Source organism: Mandrillus leucophaeus, unplaced genomic scaffold, assembly GCF_000951045.1.
Source record: "Mandrillus leucophaeus isolate KB7577 unplaced genomic scaffold, Mleu.le_1.0 Scaffold985, whole genome shotgun sequence".
Taxonomy (NCBI): Eukaryota; Metazoa; Chordata; class Mammalia; order Primates; family Cercopithecidae; genus Mandrillus; species Mandrillus leucophaeus.
The window spans coordinates 278,446-302,511 of NW_012110752.1; the positions used below are offsets into that span (position 1 = coordinate 278,446).

Sequence of the window (24,066 nt, forward strand, 5' to 3'; positions counted from 1 at the left end):
CTCGGCCTCCCAAAGTGCTGGCATTACAGGCTTGAGCCACCGGGCCTGGCCTGAAAAGACACAATGTTTAAGGATAGTTTATTTAAGCAGAAGAAAAGTGATAACCTGAATGATAACCCAGGAAAGTGATACTTTGGGTAAAAATAGATTACAAAGAAGCTAAATGGAAGCTACAGATTGCTGTTTTCTGCTACCTTGCTATCTTCTGCTCTCCACTAAAATAATTGATACCATTTGGAATTAATGCATACAATTTTTTTTTAATTTCCTGATTAAATGTCTCTAAATTTAAAAGAAGAAAATGTCTTTCTGGCTGGGCATCGTGGCTTATGCCTGTAATGCCAGCACTTTGGGAGGCTGAGGCAGGTGGATTGCCCCAGTTCAGGAGTTTGAGACCACCCTGGGCAACATGGCAAAACTCTGTCTCTACAAAAAAAAAAAAAAAAAATTAGCCAGGCGTGATGGTGCACACCTGTAGGCCCAGCTACTCAGAAGGTTGAGGTGGGAGGATTACTTGAGCCTGGGAGGTGGAGGTTGCAGCGAGCCAAGATCGCACCACTGCACTCCAGCCTAAGCAACAGAGACCCTGTCTCAAAAAAAAAAAAAAAAAAGTCTCTAAGTGAGATTGCAGGTCATTTAGGTATTTATTTAAAAAAAAAAATGACTTTCAGATATTTTGATACTATGCACTTGGGTTTGATCATAGTTTACAGGCAAAATAACTGCATTTTAAAGAAAATAAGTTGATTTCAATTTTAGTAAAATTTTTCAGTAAGTTCTGATTTCTCCCCATCTTTACAAATAAACTTATTGATTAGATATTATATGAAATCATTTGATTGTGAGAAGTAAAATCTTTTTAAAATCTGTTTTTTTAAAACACTTTTTTTTTTGCACATTTAAAAATCTTACTGTATATAGTTGTTAAAGTGCTTATTTGTGGTGACTATTTCAACTACATAAATTTGATAATTTGGTAGTTTTTCTAACCAGAAACTTCTATAGTATGACAGAAATACAGAAATTCTTTTGTTTCTGTACCAAAGATTGTTTAACATTTTATAATTGCTCACCGTAATATAACATAGTCTCTTTTTAAACTTCAGTTTAAAATTCTATTTTTCTGATTTTAAGAGTTCCTTTTATTACCTTATTGAAAAAGTAATGGCTTTTTAATCCTAGAAACAACTTTTTCAACTTAAAAAGTTGGTTCTAAATCACTTTGTGGTAAGTAGTTTTCTGTCATAGGAATAATAATCTTTGAGAAACTTTTTGAACTTAAAATTGTGATTAATAATGTTTAGTAAATAGTCAAGTTTTCTACTAGTTTAGTATTGCCTTAGATTTTCTTAAAGCATATTCAATCTGTGCTAACAGTTATAGAGTTATATCTCTAATTTTTTTTTCAGTAAAATTGTTTGAAGTTATTGAAACAGAGAAGACTCTTTATTTAGTCATGGAATACGCGAGTGGGGGTAAGAATGAGGGTGATTGAAAAGTTCTCTTTGCTGAGACATACAGAAATATTAACACTTAAGGGTTCATTATGACATTTATGTCTTCAGTGTTGTTAATGAATGTATTGTTTTATTTAAATGCCTTCAAATTACATCTTAAGAAAAATTCAGTGTTTACTTTTAAGACCTTTTGATCCTTCATTATTATAAGTGGAATTTTTGGCTTATTTACAGTTTACTTAGGGACATTTTTTGAAAAGTTAAATTTGTATTGTCATCTTATAAATGTATTGATTCTCTTATCTAAATTTTATTATATCATATCATTATTAGAAACTCTTGGCTATCAGTAGGGCTCAGGTACAGAATGTATTTAATAAAATCTGTAATAAAAGCTTGTTCTAGGTCAGGCGTTTATTTCACTGATTGTTCACATATGACAGATTCTCAATATATATGCCTTTCCAAGATAATTCATAAAATGAATTAAATGTTTCCATTTAAACAAGTATTGATCTATATATTTTACATGTTAGAGGACTGAGTTGACAGGGAGATAGCAAGATGCATTTGTAGTAGAATATCACATATGTTTTGACTATCATGATGTCAAAAATAGGAATGATTTTTAAACACTGATATATAATAGAAAATCACCTTCATCTCCTGCACTTTCCCTTAAACGAGAAATACGTCAGCTCAGAATCACTTTTCTCTTAGACTTAGGACTTCACTTTCTCAGAAATGGGTTGAAAATTTATGGAATTAATCATTTAATAAGTAAAAATAAAGAATACTTAAAGGGAGGTTTTAAGGGCTCAGGATTTAAGCAACTGAAGAAGAAAGAAGGCATCTGAAATTATTTGGCTGATTGATTTTTTGCTAATCAATAGAAAAACTTAGTGTTGAACTTATATTGAGCTCTTAGCTAATGAAATTTATAATTTTAGTGGTGATTCAGATTTTATGTGAACTAGAATAAAAAGGATTTATCTAGTCTGTAGCAACTAAGCTATATTTGTACTGTCTCGCATTTCTTTTTTTTTTTTTTGAGACGGAGTCTTGTTCTGTTGCCCAGGCTGGAGTGCAGTGGCGCGATCTCAGCTCACTGTAAGCTCTGCTTCCCGGGTTCACTCCGTTCTGCTACCTCAGCCTCCCAACTAGCTGGAGCTGCAGGTGCCTGCCACCATGCCTGGCTAATGTTTTTGTATTTTTAGTAGAGATGGGTTTTCACTGTGTTCGCCAGGATGGTCTGTATCTCCTGACCTCATGATCTGCCCACCTCGGCCTCCCGAAGTGCTGGGGTTACAGGCGTGAGCCACTGCACCTGGCCTCGTATTTCTAAAAAGCTTTACTATAGATGTTAATATATTTAATTGCGTTTGCAGTTGTTTATACAGATTGAATATTTTAGTCCTTTTTTTTTTTTTTTGGCAAAGCTTTTGTAACCTGAAAAAATATTTCAGTGTAGGTTCTTTTACTTAACTTGAAAATCTATCATTAATGTTTATTATGATAGGCTTTTAAAAATTATATTAAAACAACCATGTAAATTTGCATAAAATGTGTATCTATAATAAAAGCAATGAATCTACAAATACCACATAATGAACTATTTCTTTATTTTTATGTCCTTCAGTTAGATTGCTGTAATAATCTGTCGCATAGGAACCCCGAATATTATTTTTAGTTTAGTTAGACTCTTTTCTTCCTTTTAGTGATGTAAAGTTTAGAGAAAGGAGCTAGATCCACTTTGATTTGGGAAACTATTATAGACTGCTAAAATTCTGTAGACACCCTTATGTTTTTATAAAGGCCCACTGCAAGACTGTGTTAATATTAATATGTGTACTGACTTAACGGTTAATGGTAAGTACAGTCAACTCTCTATTGGTACTAATGAAGGGGAGTAATGGCTAGAGTAAGAGCATGTAAGGCCTTCACCACTCTCCTTCAGTAGCATATTTGGGAAGCACAGTGGGGAGTAGTGTAGAGAAATGGGTACAGGAATTCAGACCATACCAGCTAGTCTCATTAAATTCTGATTCCTGCAATAGGTTTTCTTTGAGTTTTGCAAGTTAGTGATTCTGTGACAAAAACCATCATGGTTCTGTGACAGTAAATCTAGAATCATTTTCTTGCCTTTTTAATCCATAAATGGCAAGGTGACTCTGGAAAATAAAACACTGAATATTTTTCCTCTGAAATTTCTAGTTGGTTTAGGATCAAACCTGACATGTACACTGGAAAGGTAATGTGAGTAAGAATTAAGTCAGACAACTGCCTCTTTGCCAAGAGTTGATTCTGGTTCACTAATGGAATGAAAATTTTCAGTGATTAGAAAATCAAATACATCTTTTTTTTTTTTATTTTGAAACATGTTTAATCCAAAGGAGCCTATTAAAAGTAGGTTTCAGGACTACTGTGAAATGATATGTTTATTCTTTCTTTTGTTCATTCAAACAACATTTATAAAATGCTTACCATATATCAGGTAATGTTCTAGGTGCTGGGGATACATGAGTGAGCAAAGACAAAGTCCCTGCCCTCAAGACGCTTACATTCTAGTTGGGGAAGTAAATCATACACAAACAATATATGATAAGTACAGGATTATGTCATGTAAATATCTGGGGTAAGTGTATTCTAGGCAGTACTTAAGAGTAGATCCAAATTTTTCGAACTCTTATATATATCTTTCCCAGCCTAAACTCACATATCTAGAATTAACTACTGTGATGGGTTAACTAGAATTAACAACTATTACCACATATCTAGAATTAACTACTATGATGAGTCAACTAGAGCATCCATTCATTTCTCTGTTCTCATCATCCCATTTAATCACTTAAATATGCTTAATATTATATAATATGCTGTCTAACATTGTAGATGTATTAGTTTCATGTGACATACATTCATTACGTATTTGGTTTTTAATATTTTATTTATATCCTAGGATTGATATTGCATATATATATATATATATATAATGTATCTGTATACCTAGGTACAAAAATGCCATTTATTGAGTGCTTACTATATGCCAGTTGCTGTGCTAAGCACATGCATTATTTCATTTAATACTTACAACAACCATGTGTGTAGGCAGTAGGTAGAAACTGAGCCTTAATGAACTTAAGAAATCTTCCTAATAATGTCTTTCAGTAGTACTTAGGGCTAAAACAAAATTCATACCAAAATTGGTCTGATTCTAAAGTCTGAGTCTTTGTTTTTACCACTTTGCTATACTTTACAAGAACACTTGAAGCCATTTTGTGAGTTTTTAATATACATGGATATCTATATGGTACAAATTATAAGGACACAAAAATAAGTTTAACTCTTATACTAAGATAATATTTTATTTTTAAAATTGTGTCTCAAGTTTAATTTAGTTTTAAGCTATTACTAACTAGAGAAAAAGGAGAAAAACTTACAGACATGTAAAGTAATGGATCTAGTAGAAAATTTCTACGGCTTCTAGTTATTTTTAAATTATTTCACCAAACATTTATCTATCCACTTTGTGTTCTGCCATGGAGATGAAGATGCAAATTAAGTACAGATATTATGATGATGTTCAAGCAATTTACAGTTCATCTGGGGTAATAGAGATACACACACAAAAGATTTAATTCTGTATAATTTGTGGCTAACTACTGAAATGTATGAAATGAGTAGAGTGAGAATAAACACAGAGTATAGGAAAAGAAAGAAAGAAATCAATGTGGATGGAAGTAGTGAGATGGAATTTTATCCAGGCTACGTGACAGGGAGAATTTAAAAGAGCAATCCAACAAAAAACACGTAATCATTTTGTTTGAAATGTAGGCCCAAAATACAAAGCCAAATTTAATTTTTGATTTCCCAGGCTGTGGCTTCCCTTTACTAGAATGAATAATAAAGAGTTGACTGTATTTTTACATAATACTTGAAAGCAGAAAGCAAGTTTCTTGGTTGTGTTTTTATGACTTATTTTTTAAAGAGTTTTGCTAAATCACAAACTGCTGCAGATACTCAATTTTATATGTAATTTTTTCCTTTTTTCTATTCATGTATTAGTTTGTAACTTACATAAACTAGCAGAAAATTGTGGGCCAAAAGTTTCTTTATAAACAAGGAAAAAACTTGACATTGCATATATTGTTAACCAAAAATCTATGTATATTTTACTACCTGCTTTACCTTTCTGATTCAGGTGAAGTATTTGATTACTTAGTTGCCCATGGAAGAATGAAAGAGAAAGAGGCCCGTGCAAAATTTAGGCAGGTATGGAAAGTAGTTTTCAACTTTGTTTTACTGATATTTGTAGTGATGTACAATGGACATTATTACAAACTGGACTTCACAGCACACGGTATTTTAAAAAGAAGAATTCCTGCTTTCTTATATTTTTAAGGATGAAAAACTCCTAAAAAATAAACCTTTCTGAATTTAAATTTAAATAGTTGCAGATGGTTATTTTTAGATTGTCATGAAGAGTAAATATTTATAGATGAGACTCACCCTGTTAACTCTCTGAGAGTCCTGGAAACATAGACTAGACTGACATAGAAAAAAAATAGTTAACCCTTTGAAGTCTTTATCCAATAATTATTATAAATTATTACTGGCTTTATATATACAACATGTATGTGTACTATTTAAAGAGTATTGTATTATATTCTTTTAATTAAAGATGTTTTGGTGTTTAAACTCATTTTTGTAGATTTAAAGAATATGGTCAATTTTATTTAACCAAGTAGGCAAGAAACTTTGCAAAATGTGGCAGAGGAATATGGTAAGATACTCATATTTCCAGTTCAACTTGAATATGACTTATTACAGAAATAATAAAATAAGAAAAAATAAATTTATCTAGAATTTTATTTTTAATTTTTGGAACTGAAGTGATTGAAATAAGCATACATTTAAGTTACCATAGAAATAGCAAATTAATGAATTGTAAATTGTAAGCATACATATAAGTTACCATAGAAATAGCAAATTAGTGAATTGTAAATTGTTCATAAAATTTACTAAAATTTAAGCGGACAATTTACTATATCCTAAACTTTTACTAAATTTAGAATTTTTAAAATGACTCGCTACCTCTTCTGCCTGCATGAACACTTTAATTTTACAATTAAAGAGGTTCTGTAATCAATATGTTGGGAAAAGACCAAATACTGATATAAGTTCTTTCTCTAAGATATGTACATGTGTGTTAACATGTGAAACAAATAGAGAGAAGTCCTGAAAGGGAGGGGAAGAAAAAGCCGTTTAACTTGTAACATGGCATTCTCCAAATTGACCATGAAATGAGTGTGTGTGTTTTGTGAAACCTCTGTTATTAATATCTCACAGAATTATTGCTTTTTGGAACACAATTTGTGAAATGCTTTATACCAAAGATGTGCATAGCCCTTTTATTTGGGATAGATTCCTAGAAATATTCATGTTAAAATAGCTGAACGTAAAGACAACTGGTAATAAGGAAAACAACATTAAGAAACTGAATGGCATCCAACCACGTACTGTTAACTTATTTTCTATCCTGGGATGGAAGTTCAAGCTTACCCTTAAATAAAGTATTACACACATCATTTTTTTTATTTTTTTATTTTTAATTTTTCTTCCTTTTTAAATTATACTTTAAGTTCCAGGGTACATGTGCACAACATGCAGGTTTGATACATAGGTATACATGTGCCATATTGGTGTGCTGTACCCATCAACTCATCATTTACATTAGGTATTTCTCCTAAGGCTATCCCTCCCCCAGCCCCCCACCCCACGACAAGCCCCGGTGTGTGATGTTCCCCACCCTGTATCCAAGTGTTCTCATTGTTCAATCCCCACCTATGAGTGAGAATATGCAGTGTTTGGTTTTCTGTCCTTGTGATAGTTTGCTGAGAATGATGGTTTCCAGCTTCATCCATGTCCCTGCAAAGGACATGAACTCATCCTTTTTTATGACTGTGTAGTATTCTGTGGTGTATATGTGCCACATTTTCTTAATCCAGTCTATCATTGATGGACATTTGGGTTGGTTCCAAGTCTTTGCTGTTGTGAACAGTGCCACAATAAACAGACGTCTGCGTGTGTCTTTATAATGGCATGATTTATAATCCTTTGGGTGTATACCCAGTAATGGGATTGCTGGGTCAAATGGTAGTTCTAGTTCTGGATCCTTGAGGAATCGCCACACTGTCTTCCACAATGGTTGAACTAATTTATACTCCCACCAACAGTGTAAAAGCATTCCTATTTCTCCACATGCTCTCCAGCATCTGTTGTTTCCTGCCTTTTTAGTGATTGCCATTCTAACCATTCTAACTGGTGTGAGATGGTATCTCATTGTGGTTTTGATTTGCATTTCTCGGATGGCCAGTGATGAGCATTTTTTCATGTGTCTATTGGCTGCATAGATGATTGTTTTGAGAAGTGTTCTTTGCCTACTTTTTGATGGAGTTGTTTGTTTTTTTCTTGTAAATTTCTTTGAGTTCTTTGTAGATTCTGGATATTAGCCCTTTGTAAGATGGGTAGATTGCAAAAATTTTCTCCCATTCTGTCGGTTGCCTGTTCATTCTGATGGTAGCTTCTTTTGCTGTGCAGAAGCTCTTTAGTTTAATTAGATCCCATTTGTCTATTTTGACATTTGTTGTCATTGCTTTTGGTGTTTTAGTCATGAAGTCCTTGCCCATGCCTATGTCCTGAATGGTATTGCCTAGATTTTCTTCTAGGGCTTTGATGGTTTTAGGTCTAACATTTAAGTCTTTAATCCATCTTCAATTAATTTTTATATAAGGTGTAAGGAAGGGATCCAGTTTCACCTTTCTACATATGGCTAGCCAGTTTTCCCAGCACCATTTATTAAATAGGGAATCCTTTCCCCATTTCTTGTTTTTGTCAGGTTTGTAAAAGATCAGATGATTGTGGATGTGTGGTGGTATTTTTGAGGCCTCTATTCTGTTCCATTGGTCTATATCTCTGTTTTGGTACCAGTACCATGCTGTTTTGGTTACTGTAGCCTTGTAGTATAGTCTGAAGTCAGGTAGCATGATGCCTCTAGCTTTGTTCTTTTTGCTTCGGATTATCTTGGCAATGCAGGCTCTTTTTTGGTTCCATATGAATTTTAAAGTAGTTTTTTCCAATTCTGTGAAGCAAGTCATTGGTAGCTTAATGGGGATGGCATTGAATCTATAAATTACTTTGGACAGTATGGCCATTTTCGCGATATTGATTCTTCCTATCCATGAGCATGGAATATTCTTCCATTTGTTTGTGTACTCCTTTATTTCATTGAGCAATGGTTTATAGTTCTTGAAGAGGTCCTTCAGATCCCTTGTAAGTTGGATTCCTAGGTATTTTATTCTCTTTGTAGCAATTGTGAATGGAAGTTCATTTATGATTTGGCTCTCTGTTTGTCTGTTATTGGTGTAGACGAATGCTTGTGATTTTTTGCACATTGATTTTGTATCCTGAGACTTTGCTGAAGTCGCTTATCAACTTAAAGAGATTTTGGGCTGAGACGATGGGGTTTTCTAAATATACATTCATGTCATCTGCAAACAGGGACAACTTGACCTCCTCTTTTCCTAATTGAATACCTTTATTTCTTTCTCTTGCCAGATTGCCCTGGCCAGAACTTCCAACACTATGTTGAATAGGAGTGGTGAGAGAGGGCATCCTTGTGTTGTGTCAGTTTTCAAAGGGAATGCTTCCAGTTTTTGCCCATTCAGTATGATATTGGCTGTGGGTTTGTCATAAATAGCTCTTAGTATTTTGAGATACATTCCATCAATACCTAGTTTATTGAGAGTTTTTAGCATGAAGGGCTGTTGAATTTTGTTGAAGGCCTTTTCTGCATCTATTGAGATAGTCATGTGGTTTTTGTTGTTGGTTGTTTATGTGATGGATTACATTTATTGATTTGCATATATTGAACCAGCCTTGCATCCCAGGAATGAAGCCCACTTGATCATGGTGGATAAGCTTTTTGATGTGCAGCTGGATTTGGTTTGCCAGTATTGTGTTGAGGATTTTTGCATCAATGTTCATCAGGGATATTAGTGTAAAATTCTCTTTTTTTGTTGTATCTCTGCCAGGCTTTGGTATCAGGATGATGTTGGCCTCATAAAATGAGTTAAGGAGGAGTCCCTCTTTTTCTCTTATTGGAATAGTTTCAGAAGGAGTGGTACCAGCTCCACTTTGTACCTCTGGTAGAATTCGGCTGTGAATCCTTCTGGTCCTGGACCTTTTTTGGTTGGTAGGCTATTAATTATTGCCTCAATTTCAGAGCCTGTTTTTGTCTATTCAGAGATTCAACTTCTTCCTGGTTAAGTCTTGGGAGAGTGTATGTGTCCAGGAATTTATCCATTTCTTCTAGATTTTCTAGTTCATTTGCATAGAGGTGTTTATAGTTTTCTCTGATGGTAGTTTGCATTTCTGTGGATTGATGGTGATATCCCCTTTATCATTTTTCATTGCATCTATTTGATTCTTCTCTCTTTTCTTCCTTATTAGCCTTGCTAGCAATCAATTTTGTCTATCTTTTCAAAAAACCAGCTCCTATATTCATTGATTTTTTGAAGGGTTTTTTGTGTCTCTATCTCTTTCAATTCTGCACTGATCTTAGTTATTTCTTGCCTTCTGCTAGCTTTGGAATGTGTTTGCTCTTGCTTCTCTAGCTCTTTTAATTGTGATGTTAGGGTGTCGATTTTAGATCTTTCCTGCTTTCTCTTGTGGACATTTAGTGCTATAAATTTCCCTCTATACATGACTTTAAATATGTCCCAGAGATTCTGGTACATTGTGTCTTTGTTCTCATTGATTTCAAAGAACATCTTTATTTCTGCCTTCATTTTGTTATTTACCCAGTAGTCATTCAGGAGCAGTTTGTTCAGTTTCCATGTAATTGTGCGGTTTTCAGTGAGCTTCTTAATCCTGATTTCTAATCTGATTGCACTGTGGTCTGAGAGATAGTTTGTTGTGATTTCTGTTCTTTTACATTTGCCGAGGAGTGCTTTACTTCCAACTGTGTGGACAATTTTGGAATAAGTGTGATGTAGTGCTGAGAAGAATGTATATTCTGTTGATTTGGGGTGGAAAGTTCTGTAGATGTCTGAAACCTACTTCTGTCAACTCGTCAAAGTTATTCTCCATCCAGCTTTATTCTATTGTTGGCGAGGAGCTGCGATCCTTTGGAGGAGAAGAGGCGTTTTGATTTTTAGAGTTTTCAGCTTTTCTGCTCTGGTTTCTCCCCATATTTGTGGTTTTATCTTCCTTTGGTCTTTGATGTTGGTGACCTACAGATGGCGTTTTGGTGTAGATTACCTTTTTGTTGATGTTGATGCTATTCCTTTCTGTTTGTCAGTTTTCCTTCTAACAGTCAGGTCCCTCAGCTGCAGGTCTGTTGGAGTTTGCTGGAGTTCTCCTCCAGACCCTGTTTGCCTGGGTATCACCAGTGGAGGCTGCAGAACGCAAATATTGCTACCTGATCTTTCTTCTGGAAACTTCATCCCAGAGGGGCAGCTGCCTATATGAGGTGTCTGTCAGCCCCTACTGGGAGGTGTCTCCCAGTTAGGCTACACGGGGGTCAGGGACCCACTTGAGGAGGCAGTCTGTCCTTTCTCAGAGCTTAGACGCTGCGCTGGGAGAACCACTGCTCTCTTCAGAGCTGTCAGACAGGGATGTTTAAGTCTGCAGAAGTTGCCTGCTACCTTTTGTTCAGCTATGTCCTGCCCTGCCCACAGAGGTGGAGTCTAGAGGTAGTAGGCCTTGTTGAGCTGCGGTTGGCTCCACCCAGTTCAAGCTTCCTGGCTGCTTTGTTTACCTACTCAAGCCTCAGCATTTGCGAATGCCCCTCCCTCAGCCAGGCTGCTGCCTCACAGATGGATCTCAGACTGCTGCACTAGCAGTGAGCAAGACTCCATGGACGTAGGACGTGCCATGCCAGGCATGGGAGAGAATCACCTTGCCTGCTGGTTGCTAAGACCTTGGAAAAACGCAGTATTTGGGCGGGGAGTGTCCCGTTTCTTCAGGTAGTCTGTCATGGCTTCCCTTGGTTAGAAAAGGGAAATACTCCGACCCCTTGTGCTTCCCAGGTGAGGCGACTCCCTGCCCTGCTTCAGCTCGCCCTCTGTGGGCTGTACCCACTGTCCAACCAGTCCCAGTGAGATGAACCAGGTACCTCCATTGGAAATGCAGAAATCACCCGTCTTCTGCATCGATCACGCTGGGAGCTACAGACCGGAACTGTTCCTATTCAGCTGTCTTGACATGTATTTATTTATTTATTTATTGAGACAGAGTCTTGCTCTGTCACCCAGACTGGAGTGCAGTGGTGCTATCTCATCTCACTGCAACCTCCACCTCCTGGGTTCAAGTGATTCTCCTACCTCAGCCTCCCAAGTAGCTGGGATTACAGGCACAGAACACCACTCCCAGCTAATTTTTTATTTTTAGTAGAGAAGGGGTTTCACCATGTTGGCCAGGCTGGTCTTGAACTCCTGACCTCAGGTGATCTGTCCACCTCAGCCTCCCATAGTGCTGGGATTACAGGTGTGAGCCACTGCACACAGCCGCACACATCATTTTATATATTATTCATTTAATATCAGTCACAGTAGCTTTTGTTAGTAGCAGACCAGCAAGAAAGTTCCAGTTTGCATTAAATATTCCCATTGGAATCCTAATGTATATTTTAGAGATTATTGCTACTTACTCTTACTTTTTTAGGCACCTTGTTTTACTTATTTTTTGGTAGATGTAGAAAATTGTATGGGGTACTATATGGAATTAGAGAAGTTGGAAATGCCTGCTATTTTAAAGAGCTTTCCAACTTTGCTGGTAAGCGAGAGCAGGATAGGAGGTTGGGACATAGATATTTTTACAGATACAAATAATTACTAAAATTGGCATGGTTTTTGAAATAAAATCTGTAATATTTTGAAATCATCTTCATATTCTTTACATTGCAGAGACTGAATGCCCGATGAATGCTATTTAAATTGTAAAACAATGGGAAATATTTTATTTATAATTTATTTATTTACTGTAAATTTTAAATGTATTTAGTATCTATATATGTTTTCCCAAAACTAAAAAAGTTATTAAGTCTCATTTTTAGAAACCAGAGATATGTAAACATACATACACATATGCACACACGTACATTATTTTGTAGTTACCTGACTAAAGGTAAATTTACACTTAAATTTATTTTTGAGGAGCTTATTTTTATTTATGGATTTGATTTAAACTCTTACGGACTTAATGAATATACATTTACTTTTATTTTCTTTTTTATTTTAACAGTGAAAGAAAGTATGTGTTAATACTGTGTCAACAAGGATAAATGTATATATGTCCTTGACCTTACTCTTAGAAATACTGAAGACACTAGGACAGTTTAAGACCACTTAGCAGCCATTACCCATACAATGCTTTTACAAAATTCCTTAAGACTTGATCCTACAAAAAAAAAAAAAAAAAATCATAATATTGATTCAATTCTTGTAATATCAAGTCTACCACTTCAAGCATGGGGATTCCTGACCCACTTATAAGTATTAATAATTGCAAAGTAACCCTGATAAGTCCACCTCAATGGAAAACACTGATGTGTGTGGTCTTACCATCAGTTCCCAGCTGCCTGTAAATCATGTTTTCAAGATCCATTAATAGAAGGCTCATAGGGAAGTTCCTATATCCTATTTATGGAAGTACAGAATGTTTTGAGATTGGAAGGTCTAGCTGTAAAATAATGCAGTAAAAATTGGGCTTGTGGAGGGGGATTCTTGCAGTGAGTCAGAAGGCAGAACTTCTTTCATGGCAGAAATTGTTCCCTGCTAAGCAATTGTGTTAATACTATAATAAACCACCACATTTGACTGATAGCTCAGACTTCATAGAGTTTGGGGAGAACACATGCTTAATGCAGAGCATTCTTCGTAATTATCTTTCCATTCTTGATGCCTTGAGGCTTAGGAAATGTTTGATTCCAGAAGTAAATATAGAACTGTTTTCAGAGACCATTCTGTCTGACATGAGTTGCGTGGCCTCTGATCATGTTTGATAACCAAATTATTATCTGTCGCATACCTTCAGTGGATCATACAAACGTGCCTAATAAAAGATGATGTCATTATCAGCAAATTTCTGTCACCCGTGATACAAAATAATCTTATAATACGAACATACTATAACCTATATAGTATGTCTAATAAAATATACATATAAATGTATATGTCTTTTGGCTAATGAACGTAATTTAGTGAAAATTGGGTATTAGAATTTTGAAACATATTGCTTAAGAAAACTAATACTACAAATGTTCGTCATTAGATCCTTCTGTGTTTTTGGGAATCATACTTCAAATTGATTATAATCATTCCCAGTCACCCTGCCTAAGAACATCTAGTGGTTCTGTAGTACCTGCCTAGTTTTGACTTTTACCAACCTATTTGTCAAGATTTGACTCCCACTGTCACCATTTTTCCACCTCCTTTTCCTTAAATGATTTTTTGTTTGGTTTGGTTTTCTGGGGTTTTTTGTTTGTTTGATTGGTTGGTTGGTTTGTTGGTCTTTTTGTTTGTTTGTTTGTTGTGTTTGAGACAGGGTCTCACTCTGTTATCCAGGTAGGTGTGCAGTGGTGTGAGCATAGCATACTGCAGCCTCAACCTCCTAGGCTCAAGAAATCCTCCTGCCTCAGCCACCTGTGTAGCTGGGACCACAGGTGCATACCACCACACCTAGCTAATATTTTTATTTTTTGTAGAGATGAGGTCTCACTGTGTTGTCAAGGCCTGGTCTTGAACTCCTGGCCTCAAGCGATCATCCTCCCACTTCAGCCTCCCAAAGTGCTGAGATTACAGGCATGAATCCTACCTGCTTTTCAAATAAACAGTTCCCCTGTCATTAATGCATTTCACCACCTCCCCATCTCCAGATCTCCACATTTTAAAATATTTCTGTCCTTCAAGGATGGCTTAGAGCAAATATCACCTCCTTCAGGAAGCATTTCCAACTGAAATTATTCTTTATTTTTTATGATACTCTTTTAAAAAGGTAGAGTTCTATGATTCTACCTTGTATTATAGGGGAATAATATATACCTCTCTATATACAATATATAGAAAGGTAATAATATATACCTCTATATATAATAATATATACCTCCATAATACAAGGTATATAGAGAATATATACCTTATTTTCTCTTCTTAATCAGATTGTAAGCGCCTTAAGGACAGAGTCCAATTAGTATTCATTTTTGTATTTGCCTAGCAACCAGCACATTTTCTTGCACATAGGAGGTACTCAATAAACTGTTGAATCAAAATGAATTAAATGGAATTGTATATTACTCATTGTGTGTTGATTATTTTGTTTTGAATTCATGTTTTCTCTCTCTTCAAACCATTTTAATATACATTAGAATAATTTTACAATACTGAAATATCAGTTCACTTCTACTTTGAAGGTTTTTTCCCCACCTATATTCCTATTAGCATGGTCATACTTCACATCACCTTTATACTTGAAAAAAAAATCTCATTTTTGTCTCCATTTGTAAATGCCTAACATCCAAACTGTTTTTATATTTAACTGAATTCACAGAATTGAATGTTCTGATGTACATTAAAATGACCATCCTTTTATTCATCAGATGTAATTATATGTAAAAAATAGTTCTTAATTGATTGCTATCAGATTCTATTTCTGTATTTTATGTAATAAAGAACTATCATAGAATTGTTTATAATCTATTTCTGTCATACTTTTGGCCTTTAAACTGTTGGGTTCCTCCTGTTTAGTCCTTGTCTCCAAAGAGCTCTGTGTGATGGTTAAAAATTATGGCTGCATACAAAATCAAGTTACAGGCATAGAATACTTCACCTGACTGAATTAGTGACAGGTTTAAGATTGAATTTCATTTTTCCCTCTTTTCTATTGCTGATCACATTTCTTTTTAAGGCTCAAAAATTTTCCTTTCTCTTTCTATATGAATAGATAAATATAGGTATTGCTAAATACCTCATCGATAAGTTCTTAGTGAATTGGCCTCACTAAAGAAACATGCCTTGAACACATTTGTTGTAATTCCTAGAATAGAGTTTTGCTTTTTTAACTTGAGACAATTATCTTAAAATAGTAATTCATGTGTGTCAAAGCTTTTATTTCAACACTATAGTAAACCATTTGACCAAAACTATAAATTGTACACATTCAGTCACATAAACAGAGAACTATAAATGATCCATATGACATCTTCACAGCCTCTGACAGAGAAATATTTTATTGTATTTTAGTAAGAGAATATTATTTTTCCAAATTTTCTGCACTTAACAGCGAAAATTTCATCGCTTTAATGTGTATAGTTTTCTGAACTAAAGACATAGCATATTTATTAAATACTACCTTGAAATCCAAGTTAGTAATAATTTATCTAAATTGGAGATGATTATTGGGGAAATTTTTTTTTAATAGTTTGACTCTTTTATCCAAATATTTATTCCAGATTGTATCTGCTGTACAGTATTGTCATCAAAAGTGCATTGTTCACCGTGATCTTAAGGTAAGCTTCTGATTGTAATTTTAAAAAAATCTTTATTATTAACGTATGTTTAATAATAATATTAGAGCTGTCTTATTGCCTAACTGTGCTACTAGACACTATACAAGTAGTTAGTTTTTGATTCTCACAGCAGCTTTATGAAAGGTAATATTTTCACTGAGCAAATGAAGAAAATATGAGTGAGAAGTTATCTAGCTTTAGAGGTTAGAGGATTTGATTCACTATTAATTAGTTTGCTTTAAATGCATAGATATGGAACTTTATTCCCAGCCAAAAGTGTGGGACCTCAGACAGAAGCAAAGTCAGAGCACAGACCCATGTTTCCCTTACATAAGAGACAGTATTCACACTCTACCTTAAAGCTCAAAGAACTAAGGAAAGTTTTAAAACATTTTTATGAACACTAAATGCGTATAATAGTATAAACGAGCATACTTTGGAATAAGAAATGTGTAGTTAGTCAATAAATGGTTGTGCCACATAGATTGTTTAAAAAATGAAAGTGGAAGGACCCTGGGCTAAAATGTTTACGTGTTTTTTTCCTTTTTTCTCTAATCTTCCAAATTTAATTTTCATTGTCCTGTACGTAAGAGTCTTATTTTTCTTTTTCACTTTTTTCCTCATCACCTTTATCAACTACTTGCACCAGTTTGGGTTATGTTTGAATATATTATCCTAAACAGTTGTCAAAAGTCAAGTCTAATTCTGTATTTTAGCTTCATTTTTCAGAGCTTATGAATTTTCTGTTGCTCCCAATTTTTCTATTTCTTGATTTCCTTCCTTGGCTATTTTAAGGGGAATCACTTCCATGACGAATGAGAAAGAAAAGAACTGTTCCCCTGCTTCTGTGTTTAACTCCCAGTTTATCATCTCATTTCTTATATGAAAAAAATCTGCAAAAAATAATAATGTTCAAAACCTTGTGTTTTCCCTCCAGTCCAGTAGAGAGAGTTTTCCTATACACTCCTGGAAGGAGACCTCAGAACCCCTTGCAGCTCTTCTCTTCTGAGGCAGCTTGGATACTTTGATATCCATCCAGACATTTTTAGAGAAAGTCCAGCTTGCTCAAAAACAGCTTCAGAAATTTACAGTGACCAGGCCCTTACATCAGAACATCAAAATAACCTGGTTTTGTCACAGTTCAAAAATGTTACAATCTATTATAAATTTTTCCAAATGTATGTGCTTTTATAGTATTTATGTAATAAATGATACCCCATTTTTATTGTATATTTTGGGTTCTAGGTGTATCTGCATTTTCCAAAATAAAATGAAAACAAATATCCCAAGCTAGTATACCACAAAAAAGAAGAAAAGAAAGGTTGTGGCAGGTAGGGAGGGAGGAGATATATGATGGGCAGAGTGCTTGACTCTTATGATTGTTGGACCTTCTAGTAATATAGAGAAATCTGATTTTTGTTTTAGTCAAATTTTATTTCTTTTCGAAACCTGATAAAACACATCTACAAAGTAACCTATACCTTTGTTAGTCTATCCATCCATTGTAATAGAGTTTGAAATAAAACGTGTACAAGAACAAGTCCTTTATTGAATTGCTTCTGTTTACAAAAGGGACATGTAAAATACTGTCTTTGAGTGATTCTACTTTAGGATTTTGGAAAACCATCTCAAAACATGGAAAATTCACTGCCTTCTATGTAAAATATACGTCAAGAAGAGAATCTAGTTTTAAAACAGCAAAAAGAAGCTTAAAACAGACAAGATATAATAGAGGCTGTAGTTTTTGGTCATGTTTTACTGAAACAGTAGTTTGTTGAGGAAGCATTCTACAAGAGAGGACAAAGGAATGAATTAGTAGTCACAGAACCCCTGACAGGCAGTTACTGTAGATATACCTTTGAGCCTAGCATTAACCGACAATACCCTATTAAAATAGAGCTCCTTTGGGTAATCATGTTGGTTTAAGGCCAAGATGGATTAGTATTGTGCTCTTTAGAGTAGGTCATACTAAGGTACACTTCTAGGATGTTTCTGACTATGAGGGAAAAAATGAGTTTAAAATAACCTATGAAAGAAAATGGGTTTTAAATAACCTTTCTTAAGTAGTTGCATATATGCATATAAAGAGAGCTTTCCTTTTATAGCGTTAAAATTTAGTCTTATATAGATGTAATTCAGAATGCATTGAAGTACCATACTGGGCTTCTAAATTTGATACTACATTTATAAATGAGAGACGAGATGTAAGTTTGGAAGCTAAAACACTTTTAACAAATATTTTTATTTTATGTAGGCTTTTTACATTGTTCTTTTTATTATTTTCCTCTTAGGCTGAAAACCTTCTCCTTGATGGTGATATGAATATTAAAATTGCTGACTTTGGTTTTAGTAACGAATTTACAGTTGGGAACAAATTGGACACATTTTGTGGAAGCCCACCCTATGCTGCTCCCGAGCTTTTCCAAGGAAAGAAGTATGATGGGCCTGAAGTGGATGTGTGGAGTCTGGGCGTCATTCTCTATACATTAGTCAGTGGCTCCTTGCCTTTCGATGGCCAGAATTTAAAGGTATTAGCTAAATTTTATATTAATGTTTTATCCCCAAGTATGATTATTTCAAAAACCAGTTACAAGTGCTTTCTTTCACTTTCATTAAGGAACTGCGAGAGCGAGTTTTACGAGGGAAGTACCGTATTCCCTTTTACATGTCCACAGACTGTGAAAATCTTCTGAAGAAATTATTAGTCCTGAATCCAATAAAGAGAGGTAGCTTGGAAGTAAGTAAATTTTTATACTCCAAATTTAAATTTTAACAATTAAAATATTCCAGAAACTGAAGAGCATTTTTCTCCAATGTTTTCTTAGGAAAATTGCCAAATTATCTAATCTGCCTGTTGTTTAGAGGTAGGGAAAATGACATGACTTTTTTTCACTATTTTTTTCACTTTCAAAAGTTGCCACAGTAGCTGTCTCTAAAAACTATTATTTCCTCTTTGTTCTGTAGTGCCATGTTAAATTAAAACAACACAAAAATAGAGGTTAAATCCACTTTTAGTTAGAGAAGGAGGAAAACGTAGCCTCTGTCAGAAATTGCGTTGTCGAAAACAGAAACCTTGTTTTTAGTAAGTTCTCAATAAATATTTCAAGGATAAAAGAAAATCGTGAAAATTCTAATCTAGTGAATATTTCACAGCTATATCTGACATTGGTATCTAGCATTTAAAAATGCAATAGAAACCTCTCAACTTTAGTAAAGAAAATTTACAAATATTTAAGTAGAACATATTGGAAACAGGCATTTCATTTCTTAACACATTGTTGTGTTGCCTACATACATTCCATATATGAGGTTATTTATAATAATAGACACCATTATAAATGGACTAAGTATGTTACAGGCAAGCAAGTTCACATAACCAAAATGTCTAGTATTTTTTTTCTTCTGGCGCTGCAGTTAGAATAATTTATTTCTTAAGTATTTTGCCCATTTGTTTTTAAGAATGATATTTTAGCCTTTACTAAGATAATTTCAGAGATTCAGCATGCATTATTCACTAGTACTTTCTGTCTTCTTTTATTCGCCTTAATAGAAAGGTAGAGAATTCAGAGAATTAACCTCATATAAACTGTACTTTTTTAGTGTAGCAATGGGGCTTTCTGGCACGGACTTCATGCTGCTTAGGAGGCAGCCTTATAGTGAGCCATCCCTGTGTACAGAGCTCTCAGGTTAGTGTGGGCTTTGTAATTTTATTTCCACAAATATTTTTCAGTAGAAGATACAGCATGTTTTGATGGCAGTTAAGGGATGGTGACTTCCACTGGGAAATTATTTTAAATGCTTTGTGTCAGTTCATCAATGATAAGGATTTTTTTACTGAATTATTTGTTTAAATGGTATTAGTTATATCTTACAAATTTTGTGGGCTTTTCCCCCCTTTTGGGGGTAAAAAAATTATGATAGTAATGCTTTAGTAGAGAACATGTACTATATAATGCCCACTTTTATGTCACTTATTTTGAAAGCTTTCCATCATTATTCATAGAAGAATTAGGTGAAATATTTAAAAAGCTAAAATTCTTGACTCTCATATCAGTTCTAAAATAATGAACTTTAGAGAACATGTCTTGTAATCCTGCTTTGTGACTTTTATCGTAAGAACCCCACTTTACCTGAGTGTCACTTAATAAAATGCCCAGAGTTGAAGCAACAGCTTAGCTAATGAGCAGAGCAAAAAGAATATACAAAAATTATTTTGGGGGAATAGATATTAGAGATCTCTGTGGACAGTAGATAAGATGTGCTGATGCCTTAAAGATGATTAATTTATAGTAGCCAAACACATTAGTCTTTTATCATTAGTATTAAAGTGTTGAGGATTAAAATAGTAGAGTGCTTTGAGTTGAATTTAAAAGCCAAATTTTTATTACTGAAATATTTGGTCATCAGAAGCTCATTCCAACATATTTCAGTATAGTCTGCAGCTTTCTGTTCCAGCTTACCAAAACAAAGTTTTTCAGCTATGAAAACACGAGTTCCCACTGGAAATATTATCATAATATTATAGATATTACTATGCAAAGGCTGATTTGCTTCACAGTTCCCAAAAATGACTTTCCAGGGAAACTTGACACCATTTTTTTAAATAGAAATATTTCTTATACCAAACCTTAAGAAACTCTCCTAGAAATATTGGTGACTTCAAAAATTGTTAGTCTTCACTTTTATTTTTCCAACCAATTTTATTAGCATTACAGTAAAAAATCTGTAAAGTTTTTAAAAGCCATTTTCAAAATACTCAATCTGTATTATGTAAACATAACATTTTATGTGTTAGTAATGTTTTATATCATGTTCCATTTTTTTTTTAACCTTAGAAGATTCTGATATGCATTCTTGCTTTGTCATAAGAATGCACTCCTTTGTTTTTAATAGCTATGTTATTCTCCTTGGGTAACATATCATAATATATTTAACTATTCTATGTTTATTGCACATTTGAGTTGTTTCCATTGTTTTTGATAAAAGCAATGTGGTATACTTTTTTCCCCTTTGGGATATATGCTTAGATAAATTCTTCAGAGTGGAATCACTGGGCCAAAGGGTGCAAGTGATCAGATAGCTCTTTTATCATTGCCAAAAGATGTGCGTGACCCAAGGCTTTTGAATGTACCTGTTCTCCATAGCTTGATTCAATATTGGATATAAATTCTAGTATTTGATGCCTTGCTTTAATTTGTATGTCTTTTATTAGCAATAAAATGGAACATTTTTAATGAATAGTTTGTGCTTCTTCATGTATAAGCTCTCAGTGTCTTTTAACTACTTGTCTTAAGGAGTCTGGTTAAGAAGCCTCATAGATTGGTACCAACTTTGTATATTTTAATATGAAATATTTTTCTGGTAATTTCCACATTTTGAAAAAGTGGAACATCATGAATGTTTTTTCAGTGTACTTTAGTGTCATGAATTATTGATTAGCATATCCTCTATATTTTCTTCACTATATATTTTTCTAATATTGAAATTTGATTTAGAGAATCTTACATGGTTGCTTATCATTTCAAACTTATTTAACTTACCTTTCTGTTGCTACCAGACATAACTGTATATTTTATTAAAATGTTTCTTAAAGACTCCTAAGTTAAATGCCTTATTTATCATCTGTGAAAATAAAAATTAATGAAATTAGTTTCACGTTCTACTAGCCTATGGTTTGTTTCTAGGCATAAGCAAACAGTTATATAATTTTTTCAGGTTATATATGTGAATGTTGCCAGCTCTTTCTAATTGTACTAGTCTGGAACTTCCATGTGTGATACTGTCCTCATTATGATTTTAAAAGGATTTGTGCTTTATGTTGTACACTATTGTTTTTTAAACCCGTTTATTGGAATATTGGTATGTCTAGATTTTTTTATTAGAAAGAAACTGAAAAACTTTTCTGCTTTCCCTGTTCTGTACATGTTCATTCATTTTTCCAGTCTTTAACCAAGATGGACTGTATTACCTTTCAAAATAATGCAAAATTTGAGCCTGAAGCAAAGCTCCTCTTATTGCCCTCTCTTTGTCATCATTGGTCCTCCAAAAAAGTGTTTATTTTGACTTTTAATACTTAATTTTTCAGCTGTTACTAAAATAATCTTTACAGTCTTGTTTATGTCTGCCAAGTGACAGTAAAGCAAAAAAATCAATTAATTCATAATTTTTAATGAAAGATTTCTGTTACAAATTCAGAAGCATATAGTATGTTTTACAAAGGTTGAAATAATTTAAGTAAAATTATTTCTGTCTGGCCATTCTAAATTCCATTATTTTTAAAATGTGCACCTAAGGCCACGCTTGATGGCTCATGACTGTAATCCAGATACTTTGGGAGGCCAAGGCGGGCAGATCACCTAAGTCCAGGAGATCGAGACCAGCCTGGGCAACTTGGAAAAACCCTTTCTCTACATTAGCTGGGCGTGGTATCACACATCTGTAGTCCTAGCTACTCAGGAGGCTGAAGCAGGGGGATTGCTTGAGCCCAGGAGGTTGAGGATGCAATAAGCCATGATTGCGCCACTGGACTTGCAGCCGGGATGACAGAACAAGACCCTGTCTCCAAATAAAATAAGATAAAATAAAATAAATGTGCACCTAAGTATAGAGTGTATATTTCCCATAGCTAGTTTAATTCATCTGATCAATTGTTTTGTTAATGTAACTCTCAGGCAGTCATTTATGTTCTTTGGCCCTGATGGCTAGGGTAAACTTTGTTTTGTTAATTTTGGAAGTTTTTTTGTCCTCTAGTTTCTCATGAGATATATGAAATGAAATCGGAGTGGATGAGTTTATTCAACTAATTTCTGTGTCTAGTGCAGTTTGTTGGCCTAGTTATTTATACCATGCCTGAAACCACCCAGACTAGGGTTACGTGAGCTCTCTCCTGCCATGCAGTACCTCAGTTCTCTGGTAACGTTTCTCCCTAGACTTTTAATGTCAATTCTTTTGGTTACCATGAAAGAATTTTACATAGGCATGAGGTTCACACAACTAAGGGCAGGTAGTCCATATCTCTCTTCCCTTTCATGTATCCATTCTTTGTTGCTTTCTATGCTTTATTTTTGGAAAAAGACCCTCAGATTTTGAATTAACAGAGTTAAACCCCACATCTTCCCTTTCTTAAGGAGATCTTCTTTCCAACCTTTATTTTCCATTCTGAGATTACTTTTATTCTGCTTTGAAATACAACTGTTGTTGTGAGACAAACTGCTAAGCAGACTCTTGGTGATTCCCAGTGACTAGAATAATAATAATAAAGGGAAACAAAACTGTTGATTCTCTCATTGCTGCCCAATTCTCTTTCCTTATCACTGCATTTTCTACTTTTCCTGACTCAACCTAGCCTCAAATCTAGTTTTATGTGAGAATTAGCAGTCAGTCCTTCTGTGTCCACCCATTGTTTTTTTTTCCTGTGCTAATTATAAAACGTAGTATAAAATGTATTCTTTCATTGTATATGATTCATGTGCTTAGTAAAAGAAGGGTGCCTCCTCACTGTTCCTCACATCCTTCTGCCATGACTTTGCACCATTCCAAATACTGCTTATATTTCAAATCAGTTTACATCCTGTCCCCTTACGGTTCCTTCCCTGAAAATCCCAGCCCACACTTCGAGTTGTTCTTTTGGTCTTTATTAAAACTCACTGCTAATAGCACAACTTTAAATAGTTAATTCTATTGTGTATTCAAATAGTTTTGGCTGATGCCTGTAATCCCAGCACTTTGTGAGGCCCAGGCGAGCGGATCACCTGAGGTCAGGAGTTTGAGACCAGCCTGGCCAACATGATGAAACCCCGTCTCTACTAAAAATACAAAATTTAGCTGGCCGTGGTGGCGAGCGCCTGTAATCCCAGCTTCTGGGACGCTGAGGCAGGAAAATCGCTTAAACCCGGGAAGTGGAGGTTGCAGTGAGCTGATATCACACCACTGCACTCCAGCCTGGGCATCAGAATGAGATTCCATCTCAAAAACAAACAAACAAAAAAATAGGCCGGGTGCAGTGGCTCACGCCTGTAATCCCAACACTTTGGGAGGCCCAGG

General features: G+C 34.6%; 1 protein-coding gene across 5 annotated transcripts in view; it reads left to right on the top strand.

Annotated features, from left to right (window-relative positions):
* Positions 1-24,066, top strand: part of MARK1 (MAP/microtubule affinity-regulating kinase 1) — a 142,710-nt gene that overhangs the window by 77,278 nt on the left and 41,366 nt on the right. For 4 of the 5 annotated variants that reach the window (XM_011971069.1, XM_011971070.1, XM_011971072.1 and 1 more), the window contains exons 5-9: positions 1,410-1,475; positions 5,659-5,729; positions 15,967-16,023; positions 18,315-18,551; positions 18,641-18,760. In XM_011971069.1, the coding sequence (XP_011826459.1) occupies positions 1,410-1,475; positions 5,659-5,729; positions 15,967-16,023; positions 18,315-18,551; positions 18,641-18,760 (551 nt within the window). The remainder of the gene's footprint in view (positions 1-1,409; positions 1,476-5,658; positions 5,730-15,966; positions 16,024-18,314; positions 18,552-18,640; positions 18,761-24,066) is intronic. The other variant, XM_011971073.1, reaches the window with a different exon arrangement.